This window comes from Orcinus orca, chromosome 9 (assembly GCF_937001465.1).
Source record: "Orcinus orca chromosome 9, mOrcOrc1.1, whole genome shotgun sequence".
NCBI lineage: Eukaryota > Metazoa > Chordata > Mammalia > Artiodactyla > Delphinidae > Orcinus > Orcinus orca.
The window spans coordinates 8,774,696-8,792,135 of NC_064567.1; the positions used below are offsets into that span (position 1 = coordinate 8,774,696).

The 17,440-nt window shown below is 35.3% G+C and overlaps 1 protein-coding gene across 2 annotated transcripts in view; it reads right to left on the bottom strand.

Moving 5' to 3' along the window:
• CNTNAP2 (contactin associated protein 2) overlaps window positions 1-17,440 on the bottom strand; it is a 2,019,732-nt gene that overhangs the window by 1,334,149 nt on the left and 668,143 nt on the right. For both annotated transcript variants that reach the window (XM_049714704.1, XM_049714703.1), the window contains exon 4: window positions 8,093-8,286. In XM_049714704.1, coding sequence (XP_049570661.1) covers window positions 8,093-8,286 — 194 coding nt within the window. The remainder of the gene's footprint in view (window positions 1-8,092; window positions 8,287-17,440) is intronic.

Below are 17,440 nucleotides of genomic sequence, written 5' to 3' on the forward strand. Positions count from 1 at the left end.
TTCTAACAAGCTCCCAGGTGATGCTCCTGCTGCTGCTGTAGAGACATCTTTGAGCATCTGGCTTCCGAGAGGCCTCGCACTCTATCTGCAGCTTCTCTACCTCCATGGCTAAGCAGCAGAATCTGTTTCAGTGAACACTTAGAAGTCTGTTTTGGAGTCTGCTTATCTTATTCTTTTCAACTAGCCTAAGAAGATAGGAAGGAGGACTGTAGTCAAAAATAGGTTATTTTCCTTGATTTCCAAAGTTAATAAGAGTGAATTCATTAAACTAATTTAAGGGAAGCATCATGGTCATATTTTCACTGAAGTTTAATAAAAAACTATGTGAAAGACCTGTCCAGATACAATTTGTACTGTGATGCATAGAACTCCATGTGACAATTAATAAGATCACAATTCAAATGACATAAATTCAGTTTGCGTTCTCAATTATACTTGAAAATGAGTTATCAGTCATTTCAGGCTGAGATGCACAGATGTAATATAATGCACTTCCCAATGCATTAATAGAGAAAAGCTATTGTAAAGTGAAAGTAACAGGCTCTTTTGAATTTTCAAGAATAAATCCAATATAAAATACTATGGTAATATATCTGGAAGGCACAAATTTATAAAGTCAAATAACAATTAAGTGGTTAAAATGAGTAAGTCATTGTTCTAAACTCTTCATTATTGTTCTAACTTCTTCATTATTGTTCTAAATTCTCTTCATAATTGTTCTATTATTGTTCTAAACTCTTCATTATGAATTATCAATTTATACCAATAACCTGTATTGAGATAAGTACTATTGAGGAAGGTGAATTAGTTATTATTATTATTTTATAGATGAGGAAATTTAGGCATAGAATGGTTAAGGAAACTGCCCAAAGTTACACAGATCTATGTAGCCTAGTTATGATGACTGGCCTGCGTGGTCTGATTCCAGAATGTACCATTGGGCTGTTATTTTCACTGCCTCTCAGGGGCTGCAGCCACACAAGCAGCATGGTTTACTGTGCTCTAAATCCCCCCTATAGGCCTCCTAGTGTTCCTCTAAATTCCACTAAGTTATCACTTGAGCAGAGTAGAGACATGCACTTTAAATGAGGGAACTGATATTTATTTATTTAAAATATTTATTCAATATATTTGTAGGTACCTATCTATCAATATGTTATATAAATTTGCATTCGCTTGGAGTCATTTAGCTTCATGTCACTGAAATCCAAGCTTGATCTGATAAGAAAAATATTAGCATCTCCATTATTTGAGTCCAGAGTAAAATAAAACACCTGAGAATATCCTTATGCTTAATGAGAACACTCCCCCTTCCAGAGAGCTCTCCCAGCAATCAAATATACTTAAAAAAATTACAACAATGATTACATATATCCTCTTTTATCTCATAGATGGAAAACACACTAGACAGAACGAAGGATTATATACTGTTATTCCATTGTCTGTAAGAAATCTTATAAGATTATATCATTTTCCTTTTCCTAACTATGTATGCCAACAATATATTCACTATTATTAATAAATTTTTTATCTTCCAAATTTTTGGAAAAAAACTAAACACATAACCATGTTGGTTAGAATGGTTCTATATACGTGTATACGTGTAGAATAGTGAGTGACTCACAAATTGACATAAGACAAAAATCTCACGACCTCTTAAAATGAGAATCTCACAATACAAATGTGTATTTAGAAAGGTGATCAAAATTCACTAGTAGAAGCATCACAGTATATGCAAAAGGATCTGGACCATCCACTCCACTTATTAAAACTCATGAGACTTTAAAAACACTACCTGTCCTAAGAGAGGTGTAAATAGAAAAATCTATTTCACAGAAATAAGAAGTCTATTCTAAGTTCACCTTAGAAATTATTTTCTTCCATACAATTCCTGAAGATTTTTTACACTATTTATATCAAGGGTCATTTCAGAAAGGGTTTAATGCAGATTAATCTGATATGTTTTATTTCTCAATAAACTGTCTATAAAATTATTCTGAATATGCCTGCCTGGTCCATTTCCCCAAGTGTCTGTTTACAGCAACAATGCACCTGTGTACATACACAAGCAAGGGAAATTCCTATCTATTGGTGAAAAAATTCCTTTATTGTCCTAAGTGAAGAAGAGGCTGTTATTATCTGATGGAAGATATATAAGCAAGTGACAGGGATAGTTGTCTTCCTCAGGGTCATATGCAGGAAAAATTCTAGATTTTTTGGAAAGAATTTAAGTACACTATTGAACTGTGAAACAGTTATGTTTTACATCTATAACTGGAACAGATTCTTTAAGTGATTTGAAAAATTAGTGCAACCACTACAACAAATGGTTGAAAAGATAGGACAGAATAATCCATTCATTTTAAAACACTGTCCCTTTACATGGCTCACTGGACACATGGCCATCATTATGGTAACAATTTGTTTCAAGCACTGCAATGCACTTGGCATAGAGCGAGGTCTACCAGCCATGTCTCACGAGCCTAGCCTGCACTGCACCAGCAATGGCCACTCCAAAATATGCCAGAGATTTGTCCACATTCCACTTCCTACTTTGTCATATTTCCTTCGTCTACAATATTTTCAGATATTTTAAATCATGAATAAGGGTAAACAGAGGTCAATTGGATCTGGAAAGGACAGAGGGAGACTAACAATTCTGGAAATTATAACAGACTCTAGTCACTGAATACAAATACTACACTAGTTTTATAAAATGCTTCTAAGATTGGCAATTGATGACACACATTTCTAAATCCTTATTGTTTGCAAAATTTCTTACATAATCTCACTTAAATCTCCCAAAAGGCATCATTCCCATTTCTCAGTTTAGGAATTTGAGGCACAAGGGACTTCTGCGATTTTATAAACTAAATAAATGAGCCCAGATACTTGAATTCAGACCTTTTGAATCCATAATCTTGGCTTTCTCTTTCCAAGTACCTAGTGGTAGGCTAACCTAGAAGGATGTTTTGGGAACGTTTATTATGCAAATATTGGTTGATGGGCTCTTTGGTTAAAAAAAAGTAGAGAATACGTGTTCCCACTATTGACTTGATATTCATAAAATCAAAGAATTTACTAAATTAATCTGTTAACTACTATTTGCTTTCCAGATTTTTTAAATGTTTCAAATTTGTTAGAAACAATTAAGTTTTATGTGCGTGTATATGTGTGTGTGTGTGTGTGTGTGTGTGTGTGTGTGTGTATTTGGGGAGAGCATGTAAGCAACAAAGAGATCTGAGTTTTTTTTCACAGATCTAGGAAATTAATACTCTACTTAATATTGCTTAGAGAATACAAAATTATATATTTATATTCTTGATAAGGATCTAACTATGTAATTTAAATATAATAAAACATTCCTGTTCTGTGGGACTTTCCTTTCAATATATTCAGTGATGACTGATCCCACTCTGACACTATTAATGAAAGGGATTAAAACAGCTTAAAAAAAAGAATTAGGAATATATAAGCATATCCTCACTATTTAAAGACAATTTTAAAAAGAGAAAGAAAAACTGTGTTTACATTGCAGGTAAATTTGTAGTATGTTACTATCCTGAAAAACAATAATAATATGTAAGGAAGGCATTCACTATTAATACTCCAATTTCCTATTTTGGCTCCAAATATCTACATTCAAAACCAGTAACTGAATTACCTAAGCAAAACTAAATGCAGCCACTTAGAAAAACGTGCTGGAATTCTTATTGAATTAATGTTCAATGGACTTTTGATAAGAAATGCTTATATAAGAATACTTCCTTTCTCTCTAACAGATTATACATAGGCAATCTGAAAATACCTTGAAAAGTATGCAAATTAGAGTTTGTGGAATATGTAAATGCAAATTAAGTTTTGGCAATTTTACCAACCTGCACATATTTTCCTTTTATATTGGAAAGGAAATGCTAAACAGAAGGAAATGGCATTGAGGATAAAGTGTAAAGGAGTCTATTATGCTTAGTATTATCAAAGAGGAATAAGAAGCTTGACTAGTTTAGCACATTTAGCAACTCACATATTTGAGTATTAAATATTCAGCTAAAGTATTCTTCAGAGGTCTTTTCAAGAACCATTCTCATCCACAATGAGACTCACGACTTTAAAATCTTGTGAGACTGTCGTAATTTCTTATCTACATGACCTATTCCTCACTTATTTTAACATATCATCCAATGGTCATAAAATAATTCAGAATCTCCATATGGACATATAATAAAAATATTATAATAAAATTGGTCATGGTTGTCCATTTCTACAATCATAGAAAGAATAACCATTGACATTTATTAAAAACAGTATTTCAGTGATTGAACTTACATTATTTTGCATTCTTCTCAGGTAATCAATCATTTTAGGAAAAAATAGGAAAAGCAACCTTAAAACTTCATCAACTTTGAAATGTTTTAACTCTCTGAAACTTTACATTGTATAAGGTGTTATCCATCAAAAAGCTATCCAATCTTATCTATGTGAGAAATCTTTTTTTTTTTAACTAGCCTTTATTTTATTTTTTCTAACATCTTTATTGGAGTATAATTGCTTTACAATGGTGTCTTAGTTTCTGCTGTATAACAAAGTGAATCAGCTATATGTATACATCCCCATATCCCCTCCCTCTTGCATCTCCCTCCCACCCTCCCTATCCCACCCCTCTAGATGGTCACAGAGCACCCAGCTGATCTCCCTGTGCTATGTGGCTGCTTCCCACTAGCTATCTATTTTACATTTGGTTGTGTATATATGTCCATGCCACTCTCTCACTCTTTTAAGTGCAATATACATTACATTAAACAGTTGGAGTAAAAGAAAGGTTGATATTTGATTACCATTTTTAATAAATTTAAGCCCAGTATATTTTTGGTTGAGATTTGTAAGTGCTAAATTTTAATCTCTTAGTGCATGTTAAGACATAAGTTCAAAAGTACTGAAGAACTTTTAGGAAACAACAAATTTTATCTCTTTTAGAATACATCAAAGTGCTGGACTATGTTTTAGATTAGTGAGGGTTAAAATATTTCTATCATAGATCATTAAAGTAATGTAAATTATGTTGCAGGCTCATTGGCACTTAAGTATATTTTACAGTGTTTAGTTTGTGTCTCAAATTTGTTTTGATTTTTAAAATTTTATAATTAGCTAACTATATTTTCATCTAGAAATAATCATTCATTGCTCACCACGTACTCATTTTTAATGAGAAATACATGATTTTAAAGGAAGCGACAAAATGAACACCAGAAAGGCAAAAAACAATAGCAATACACCCCTTATCACCATCAGAAAGGGCTGAGAGTCCAGTATGTCGATGTAGCCTACCTTCACAACTTGTGATACTTTCGCTGAATGACCTGGTCTCCCTGACTCAACCACTGGCATTTTATGTAGACCAGAAGAGTCCAAGTCACCCTCCTTAGTTCTTTTCACTTACCTCTCTGTATTTAGTCAGAATGGGACCCTCCCTTACTTCTAAGGGTCTGATAACTAAAGCTCTAGTACCACTGCATTTTAGCAGTGACCTTTAGAGCAGCCATCTTTATAAACTACCTTAGTGCATTATGATAGGAGAGGATTTGACATTCTCTCAACTGTGGGATGAAGACTTTACAGAAACAGAAATCTGAAAGATAGTCTGGAGTCTGGCTGCAGCCACTCAAGTAATTGCATTTTCAGTTAGCACCCACAGAGAGTTAGAAAATAATGAATGCTCTCCTGGAAGAGTTTGTGATCTGAGCCCCACTCATCTACACCCAGTTAGTTGTTTGGTCTGTTGTTTGGTTAGTCATTTGGTCAGTCTCTCTCTCTCTGCTCAACTTTAAGGAAGGTCCTTTCTAATTTTTCTCTTCTACCATTGTTTTTCACAGTTGATCTCCTCTATCCCCACCTTACCTACAGGCTGAAAACCAATCTAGAATATGGTTCTCAATGTCGACCGTACATTAGAATGACGTGGGGAGCTTTAAAATCTCAATGCCTAGACCACCTAACTCCAAATCTCTGGAGGTAGGGCCCAGACATCCATGTCTTAAAGCTTTCTAGGTTCCACTGTGTATCCAGGGTTGAAAACCACTTTTCTATAAATTATGCCTGAGACTTTAAATTATCTTAATTGTGAGATGAAGACTTTCCATAAAGAGAAATTTTCTCCTCTACTTGCTTCCTACAATTTACACATCCCAATATACAAATGTTCTTGCCATACAATCATGGTTTAATAGAAGTTACTTCTGAAGGACTACTCTCTCATACGTACTTTTGATTATCAGGATATTATAAACTTATCTCACATGACAGTTACGATCACTGGATACTGCTGTGGAAATGACCACCTACCCAAGCCTGGAGCACTAAACTCTGCATACTCACAAAAATTGCTTGAGGATTTTTAAGATACAAATTCTCTAGGAGTGGGCCCTGGTCAGGTTGAAAATCCCCAGCATTCTGTCTAATACATAAATTGAAAAGAAATTCCTCCTTCTTTTTGTTTAGTATTGATGGTTTTACTTCATTTTGGTTATGGTTGCCTTTTAAAATAATTAAACTAAAATAGATCCCTCAACATTTAGTATTTTAGAATAATTTATTTATATGGTGTGAATATTTGAGTGAATATACACAACTTTCCAATTTAATTAAAATAATTTTAATAGTAAGTGGATTAAACTTTATATTTTTCTCTCCTAATAAAAGGATAAAGTACCTATAGATCTGTAATAGGGGTTTAAACTACTACTATAATATGAGAATGTTCTTTTCTTACCACAAATCACTGCTCCCACTCCTCTAAATTATTTCTTCATAAGTTCAATAGTTTACTCAAATTGAAAATCTCTGTTTCGAAAAATATCAGTGTCATTAATATAACTTCTACTTACATGATTCTGATATAATAGGTCTGGGTGTGCCTGGTATCCATATACTTTAAATTCTTCTCAGGTGACTCAATGGAGAGCCCAGATTGAGACCTGCTGCCCTAAACCTTGAATAGAAACTGCAGCCTAAGGAAACTTTCTTCAATCAACAAGAATGAATGAATGAATGAATAGCTTCTCAGCGGTTTTAATAGATAAATACTGGCAAATGCACACACCTCAGAGTGAGGGCTAGTAATATTTTAAAACGTTTAACACTGGGGAGGGGATGCTAATCGTGGTGCCTGATGTGTTCCAGAGCTGTGGCTGGTCTTTCATTTGCTTTCTCTTTAAAAGAAAACTATTTTTCTACCTTATTTTTCTCTTCACAGGTAGCTAAGAAGTGGTGCTTCATCCAAACAGGCCCTCATTGAAACAAAACAGAAAACCGGACTGGGGCTGGCTTCCAGCAGGAAGTGAACCGTTTCAGAGTCCACAGTCCCCCTGCCCTGTGTCCATTAGCTCCTCTAAGCGCTGTTGGCAATAGACCTTCTTACCTGTCGTCCTTTAAAGATTTAATTAAATATCTTCAACAGAAACAGTCTGAGGCAAATAAGTGAGAGCAGATATAAGAAATGGCAACCTAAGTCAGGAGAATTTCTTTTTCATTCTATTTGCTTAATTCACAGTTCAGAATTTGCATACAATGTGGACCATGGCAGATCTGTCCTACAGACAAAAATATAGTTACTTGAAATATTGTGCTTAAAGAACTCTAATGTTTTATCATCATTACGTTATTTACCAGATACTTTTCTTTTTTTGTTCAGGTTTCAACACAGTTTTATCGGGTGGTTTTGTGAAATACAAAATACACCAGAGGTTGGGGGAGGGGACACATTGACTTTACATTATAAGGGTTTTCCACCACTAAGGAAAGGCACGGGGTGGAGCAGGGTAGGGCTTACTGGGGATTGGATTCATTTTCCCACCTTCTTTTGCTTTGCTCGCATTTCTTTTCTCTCTCAGCAAGTACCGGAGGACATAAGCACAAAGAAACAAAAATAGCAAGATGAACCTCCAACCAGGCTACTCCCAAGCCTTTCCCCAGGCTGCACCAGGGCTGGGAGGAGCCGGGTAGCTGCTCCCCAGCCCTAGGACACACAGGAGTCTGCTACCATTTTTAAATATCTGCAACTCAGTTCTATGTCTTTGCCTTTCTGACAATGACTTACCCAGATATTCCCATCTTGATGGTAGGGTTTCCAATTTCTCCCTGTGTCGCTGTAGAGCATGCGGTATTGGGTCACCCAGTCTGAGCTGCTGTATCTTCCTTGGGTTGCTATGGCACTGATCTGCTTTCGATGGCCAAAGTCAACCTGAAGCCATTGATAATGGTCACTGTCTGATGGAGACCATCCCCCAGCACCTGAATAAGGTAGAGACAAGAGGGTGAAATAGGTATTTAATGTTGAAATGGACATGACAATGGATCATTCTGCATCTTTTAATTGCCTTGGTAGTACCATATTTCACAGATACATTATGAAGTGTCCTTTAGATGCCACTGGGACTTCAACTAATATTCTTAAAGCTGGGTAACATTGATACTCTAGCCTCCTTATGCTGTAATTATGTGCTCATTTTCTCCTGAGCAAATGTCTTCATAATTCCTCGATTAGGTCTTATTAGTACATGTCAAAGTCTAATTGGCTGAGGGTTGATCAATTTACCATGAATTCTTCAACTAAAAGTCACTAGGAAAAGATATGCAACAATCTATTATTTCCTCGTGTAAGGGTTTATCTTTTAGTAGACCATAAATGAAACAAAAAGCCATTATACACAACTCTACAATATATTTTACTTTAGAAAGTTCAGAGTTCAAAGAATGCTAGTATAGTTCTCAAGATGAGGCCTAATATTGCATTAAGCCCTTGGACTCCTGAGAACTAAGATATATAGTAAATCAGGCAATACATTTACTAACACTTAAGAGGTAGACAACCGATGACTCTAGATAAACACATTTCTAGGAAAATAATTTGAGTCACTAAATGAAGTGAAACTTCTTTTGGTAAAATAAAATAAGTAACTGGCAAATAGTAAGAATGCAAAAAATATTTATTAGAAAAATAACACTAACATAGATAGAACAAAAAGAGTCCTAATTTATAGCACTATGTAAAATAATTATGGTTGTACATAAATACATTACAGAAAATATGGCATAATGCTTAGTGCTAAGAGGCGATATAATTTTTTGAGTAAGTTTGGTTACTAATGGGAGTAAATAATGGAAAAATATTCAACAAATTATCCAATATACAGTATATCAAAACATGTGCATCACTTTTCAAATAAGGAATTTAAATGCTGACAATAAAATAATTTATTTTATGAGGAGTATGCTAATAAAGAGCATTTTGTAAATCATCACTGATATATCATTCATTTCATCATGTTTATATGGCTTATTTCTGCTTTCAGCCATGACAGAATAGCTCTCCCACCACAAAAAAATTACAAAACTGACAAAATGTATACAATTCCCCTTTTAAGGGATTGGACAACAGAGAGTATTGGACCCTGATCCATGAGAGAAGATAAACAAATGAGGTGAGCCCTGCCAGCTTCCTGGCTTTCTGCCTGGTTCACTTTCCAGATCATGGCACATGGAAGACTATTCCAAACAGGCACAGCAGCATCACTGAGATGGAGACAGAGCAGAATCCAAGCTCCTGAGGAACCTGGCATTTATAGGACAGAGTACCAGGCAGGGGGCAGCTGTGCAGAGAAGGGGCTCTGGAAATGTACATAGGGTCACCAATGAGTCTCTGCAGTTCAGAGACTCTGAATGAATACTAAGTTGTGTATTTGCAGACCAAGACTCCACTAGACCAGGTAAGGGGAGATCTGAAGTGAACCACAGTCAGAGGCTGCACAGGGCTGTAAGTAGTCTGATTTCAGACTGGACAAGATTGAGAGAACTTGAACAAACCTAGGCATTCAGTAGAGATCTCAGAAAGGGAGTAGAATAATTTAATCCTAAATAAGGATTCTAATTCTAATCCTACTGTGGACACATCTGAACAAAGGCTGGTAACAAGCATGAAAAAAGATCAATCTGACCCACAAATAAATTAACTCCTCTGTTGAATGAAACTCAACACTTCATTAAGGAAGACCATGAGACTTTACTTTTCATGAAACTTTCATGAAAACATGAAAGAAACTCAACAAAATAGAATCCATAATGTCCAGTACAAAATTTTTTAAAATATTAGATATTTGGGGAAGCAGTAAAATGTGACTCATAACCAGAGAAAAGTCGGTCAATAGAAATAGACAGAAAAATGACAGATGATGAAATGAGCAGATCAGGACCTTAAAACAGAGATTATAAATTTGTTCCATATTTGAACAAGAACATATAGATACTGATGAAACAAACATGAAACCTTAATGGGGAAAAGAAACAACAAAAGAGAGCAAAATGGAAATTTCTGAACTAAAAATTATACCTGAAAATAAAACATTTACTGGATGGGCTTAACAGCAAATTAGAAAACTGAGAAGAAAACATTAGTATACTTAAATACAGGTCCATACAAACCCTTCAAACCAAAGCTCAGACAGGGTAAAAAGGCTTAAAAATGAACAATACTTCAGTAACCTGTAGGATAACATTAAATATCTTAACAATCATGCAAATGGGGTAAGAAAAGCAGAAAGGGTAGAGACTGAGGCAGAAAAAGATACATCTGAAGAAATAATAGTTGAAAAATATGAACCCAAATATCTGAGAAATTCATTGAACGCCAAGCAGGGTATATACAAAGAAAAACACACCAAGGCACGTCATAAAGAACTGATAAAAAAACAATGTCAAAGAGAAAATCTTAAAACTGTTCAGAGGGCAATAACATCTCAACAATAGCAATGCAAGCCAGTGAACAAGGGAACGACATATCTGAAATGATGAGACGAACAAGAAAGTGTCAATGTAAAATTCTACATCCAGCAAAAATATCCTTTAAACATGAAAGTAACATAATGATGTTGAGGACAAACACTGAGAGAATTCATCATCAATAGGTATGCTGTATAAGAAATGCAAAATTTTAGCTTCAAGGAAAATTGGCCATACGGAAATTCACATCTACATGAAGAAATAAATGCTGAAAATGGTAAACATGTCACTAAATATAAAATATTTATTCATGTTTTAAAATTTCTGTAGAAGATAATTGAGTGTTTAGAACAAAAATAGTAACAGTGAATTAGAGGGTTTATAACAGATGTAGAAGTAAAATGTATGACTACAATAGCACAAAGGGTAGGAAGCAAGAAATAAATATACCGTACTGAGTTCCCTATGCTACATTTGAAGTGATACAGTATTACCTGAAGCATTAAACCCTAGATCAAGGGTTTGCAAACGTTTTCTGTAAGGGGTTAAACACTGAATATTTTAGGCTTTGCAGACCATGCTACCTCTCTTATAACTACTAAACTCTGCTGTTGTAGCATGAAGCAGCCATAGAAGATCCAGAAACAAGAGTGTGGCTGAGTTCCAATAAAACCTTATTAATAAAGACGGGGGCTGGCTGGAGGGCTGTAATGTGTCAACCTCTGCCCAAGATCAACTTCTGAAAAGAGAGGAAATTTAAAAATCTGTGCATTTTACTATATCTAAATTATACTTCCAAAACATTTTAAAAAGATTTATGTATATAATGTGTGTATATATTTAGTCTACATACATGCTTTCTATAGAAAGTGTGTATAACTACCTCATAACTACTTTCTCAGTCTTCATTCTCCTATTTCTTCAAACCACACTTCTACAAGAATGATGTTTCTAAAATACAAATTAATCATATTTACTCCCAGACCAATATCTTTCAATTGATCCTCATTGCCTCCAGAAATAAATGGCCCACGCCTTCACACACAAAAGACATGCCTGGAACATGCCCTCTATACCTACACAAATCCTCCCTCAACTTATCCTGGGGAATTATTATTTTTCCTTCAAGGTTCACCAAGTTCACTCCAAACATCACCACTGCAGTGGATGCTGTGATATGCCATTTTGGCTCTCCTTTATGACTGGGACTTATTCTTTCAGATATTTAGAGTGCTGTCAGAACACAGTAGTTAGCTGTAATTCCCCTTGAGGAATTTCCTTCGTAAAAAAAAGAGGCATTTTACACAAGGTCACATCCCTTCCTAGGTCTGTACAGATGCAAGGATGGGCCAACCAGGGGCTATAAAGGGCCAGTACCCTTGCCCCAACTTGGGAAAACTCTTAAGGGTCACTACGGTCTCAGAGGTCCCTGAGGAATTAGTTGAAACTTCCATTGAGATTGCATTGCATCTCAACTACTTCCTCTGCCTATTTCTGCTTCCTTCCCTTCTCTTCCACAGGTTTTCATCCTGAAGGTACTCCCTAAAAAATTTCCTACATGCGCTTCTCCATTTCAGAATTTGTATCCTGGGAAATCCAGTTCACAATATTTTCTTGGAGCCACTTTCCTTATAATCTGCTCACTAACAATATGGGTTAGTTGCCCCTGCTTTGTACTTTGTTATTTTTATGCTGTTTTTTTTCCTATTGTAGCATCTAATATTTCCAATAGTCATATATCATCCACATGTCTATTTTACCGAGAATTCTGTAAAATTTTGGAGAAGCCATAGATGGACAATATACCTAGCCATCAAGAGATCATAAATACATTTTCTTATCTGTTAGATATATAATTCCAAACTTTGGCAAAATTCTATACCCAACTGCACATAAAGTTCTATCTGTGCATTATTAAAAAGGTGACTTGGTCATTGAAGTAAACAAGCAAATATTACTGTGAATAAAATGAGAAAAATATGTGCATTTGATTGATGAAATTTAGAATATGTCCCCTAGCTAGTTTTTCCAAAAAAAAAAAGAATCCAGAATAAATTTTCTTAAGTTACCCATTTTTTGCTACATTACAATTTTTCAATAAGGAAGCAATTAACATACAACTACTTAATCCCATTTATCTCATTACTATAAAAAAATGAATTTATTGTCAACTTTAAGGGAAGCAAAAAATCTAAAAGCAATGAAAATATAAGTCAAAACTTATTCCTTAGCAGAAAGATATGTGGAGAGAATAGTGATTAGCCTCAAGGAGAGGGCAAATGTCAGGCTTTCATGAGGAACATGGTGAAAAGATGGATGAGAAGTTTCTTGTTTCTCTTTGATCTCTCTAGCATTTAATTTGGGGAAGCTGATTACTTTGTTCATTTGGCTTGTGACATGGGTAACCTCTATTGATCCAAGCATTAAGAATGATACCTCTTTCACGACAAAAACCTCAGGAAATGGTATATAAGAGAGCAGAAGGGCTCCCCCAATATATCATGGAGAGTATTAAGAAAGAGGGCAAAAGTGTTCCCAGTGAATATTGTGGTAGCTCAAAGGAACTACCTTTGAGCTTTGAGTGGAAAGTAGAAGAGGAGGTAAAGGAGGTGGAGATACTGAACATTCATAAACTCTTAGCTTCTAAGATTATCTAAGAATAACTCTTATCTAGAAATAATAGAACCAAATTAGATAACTAATAAATTGTTACAGTGACTTGAAAGATACGTACTTACATAGAACACCTACTCTTCCCTAAACACTAGGAGGCTGTTCCCTCACCCCCTTTTTCTTCCTCTTTCTCTCTCCCTCCCTCTCCCCTTTCACCTCCCTCCACCCCTCCCTCTCTTTCTCTCTCTCTTCTTTTTTTCCTCTCTCTCACATACACACATTTCTCTCCCTCCATATATGTGTATGTGCATGTGTGCGGGTGAGTGTGTGTGAACTATAAAGATACTGGTGTTTGCCTGCTGGATGCCCACGCTACTGGGGTTACTTGAGCAAAGAATTATAATAGAGAACTTGGAGAAATGGATGAAACCAACACTCTAAACTCAGGGATAGCTTATAATTGTGATAGACATTTCCGCTTTGTAATTGGTAAATTAGTACCTCTGAAAGCAAAGAGAAACTTTGTGTGTGGTTCAGGAGAGGACCTGGAGTTTCTTTTCCAGTGATAAATGGCTCCTGTATAAACCTGATGCCGAAGCAGATGGTTATAACACCACCAGAGAATACAAGCCTCGGTTCTAATTTAACAGAAAAAGGTAGAAAAACATTCAATTAAGGGTAGAACTACCTTTAATGACTGGTTGAGAAATATGTATCAGATGTAAAGAATAAATTGAAAAGGAGACTTGCAGGCCAGATAGCATTATGAGTTCTATCTGAAGTAGGATGAATATGCTTCAACCAAGTATAGACACTTGTTGATTGGAGGTAGCCAGAAAAGAGAGCCATGGCCGTTAATTAATGTCTGTCATGAGCTAGAGAAGGGAAAACGGCCATGCCACCATCATTCCTAAAGTATGGAATAAACTAATAAAATAATTCTAAAATAAAAGAGTGTAATAGTTAATTTTGAAACAAAATAGAAGAAAAAAGATGTGATTTTATCAGAGTATAGGAAATTACCTCCAGAGACAAATTAGGACATAAGGAGAGAAGCATAGCTGCTTTAACTTTTTGAAACATTCAGATTATATCTCAAAGGACTGGTTTTACTCATAAATGTAACATTAGCTTCCTTGAATATTTATCAAAGGAGCTGCCAGAAAAGTAAAGGTAGCTAAAAACAAACAAAAAACAATAACACCCCCTCCAAAAAACAAACAACATAAAATTTCAAAACAAAGGACTCAGAAAAACAATAAACAAGAAGGCTCTTCTTCAAAATCAGGTGTGTGGATTATGAACGTTTAAAATAAAAGGGAAATGGTCTAGGGGGTTGGTGATACTGAGGGTGGTGTTGGTGGGTTATAAGGATTTCCTGTTTTGATCACTTTTTTTTTTAAATAGGAGACAGTAAATTTCATCACTGTCCTCCAAGTTAACTTTAGCAAAGCATTTGGCAATATCTCTGATAAGTATAAAAAAGTAAAATGTGGTCTGGGACATAGCAGTTTTAGGTAAGTTCAAAAATGGTTAATAATTATGCCCCAAATATGTTGATTAAGGACTGTGTCAACTTGAAGCTAGGTCCTAATGGTATGCCACAGGCTTTCGTTCTGTATACTGTCATTTTTAATATTTTTATTATCTAAGACATGGAAGACATGCTCATGAAATTTGTCAGTTACATAAAGCTGGAAAAGAGACCTAATACGGTAACTAGCTGGATTATGATGTTAAATGTTTGACCGGCTGGAAATCTGAGCTTCTCCTAGCAAAATTTGTTTTAACGTCAATGATAACCTAAAATGCCCATTTTGAACAAATGCATTATCAACTTCATTATTAAGGTGCATAATGCTTAGAAATAATTATGCAACCTTAATTTACTTTATGGGTAATGCAGTGTTAAAATTATGGCATCTAACTATGATACTATATTTGCAGTACTGCATTCAAACATTTTGATACATTTTAATTAAGGCTTTACACATAAATAGAAAAAGAAATCACAAGCATCTAGTATTAGGAATTATCACAAAATGAACATAACCATATAATCACCACCCAGATCTATAAGGAGACCATTGCCAGCGACACAGACGTTCTCATTGTGTCCTTTTCCAAACGTGGTCACCTCTCTCCTCCCCAGTGAACTGCCCCCGAGATTCATCCATGGCATTGTGTTTAGCAGTAGACTCTTCATTTTCTTTGCTGCCTAATACTACATTGTGTAATGTACTGCTCTTTATTGATCCATTATTCTAGGGTAGTGTTGAACATGTGTATATCTCCAGTTTGGAGCTGTTATGAATAATAATACAGCCATCAACATTTGTGTTCATGTTTTTCAGCACCTCTTTGTGCTTTTCTGTTGGGTATATACCCAGGAGTGGAATTATGTGTCCAAAAATGTTTGTATTTTTAAAATTGAGTCTATTTTGCCAATAATTTTCCAAAGTAGTTTAACTGATTTTTATCCTCCTCGCCCAATACACTCCAGTAGTGTCACAAGTGTTTCTGCTGTTCCACATCTTTGCCAAAACTTGGCATAGTTAGCCTTCTTTTTTGTTGTTGTTGTGTCTTAAATTTAGTTTAGACATTCTGGCTCATTGCAGGTTTACTTTGCATTTTCTTGATAACTACCTTCATTCTGTTGATACCAAGACTTATTATAAAACTACTGTACATTAAGACAGAATTTTATGCGTGCAAGGATAGACAAATAGGCCAAATAAACAAAATATAGAGCTCTGAAACAAAACTACATGTATACATGTGTATATCAGCACTTAATTTGTGACAAAGGTAGCATAGGAAAATAGAGAAAGAAGGTATTTTTTCAATACTATATTCAGGGTCAACTGGATATCCACATGAAAAAAAGGGAAATGTAGCCCTGCCTCATACTATACTGAGATCAAGCTAAAAATGTTTAGATTTAATTGTGAAAAGTAGAACACTGAAGCTTGTAGAAGATGAATTAAGAGAATAACATTATATTCTTGGGGTTAGGAAAGATTTCTTAAACAGGACTCAAAAGCACTAGCTATATAGGAAAAGATGGATAAATTGGATTATGTTAAAATTAGAGATTATTATCAAAAGACATTAATAAGAGGGTGAAATGGCTAACATGGATTGGGGGAAGGTATTTCCAAACATGTAACAAGGAAAATGCTCATATCCAAAGTGTATAAACAAGTCCCACAAATCAATAAGACACATTCAGACAACCCAATTTTAAAAATGGGCAAGGAACCTTAACGGGCAGTTCACAGAAAAGGACAATAGGCTATAAAACATCTAAAAGGTGCTCAACCTCATGAGCTTGACAATTTCAAAAAAAAAATTAAGAATGTTCAAAGAGAGTACCTACAATGCTAAGAGGACTTAATCTTACAATATTGCTTTGAAGGGACCAAAGACGCTTATGCTTTGTAACAGAAAAGGAAGGAATAACTTAATTTCCAACTTCTACTATTTAAAAGACTAGAGATGTAAAGTTTCCCAGTGATGTAACAACACAAAACATTCCAAAAGTATATATGCTTTATGTATAAAAATTATTTACTTTTAACTCATCTTCTTGAAATTAATATTTTGCTTAAACTAAATGAAGATTTTACCTTTTAACTCAATACCCTCAATTATATTTGTCTGCCCACAGATCACTCATTATACCATAAATTCTTTTCATTTTGGAATTTGACCAAGGAAGAAAACTGGGGACTGCCCTGGTGGCACAGTTAAGAATCCGCCTGCCAATTCAGGGGACACGGGTTCGAGCCCTGGTCCGGTTAGAGCCCACATGCCGCGGAGCAACTAAGCCCGTGCACCACAACTACTGAGCCTGCACTCTAGAGCCCGCGAGCCACAACCACTGAAGCCCGCATGCCTAGAGCCCGTGCTCCGCAACTAGAGAAGCCACCACAATGAGAAGCCCGCGTGCCGCAACAAAGAGTAGCCCTCGCTCGCCGCAACTAGAGAAAGCCCATGTGCAGCAACGAAGACACAACGCAGCCAAAAATTAAAAAAAAGAAAATTGAATATCAAA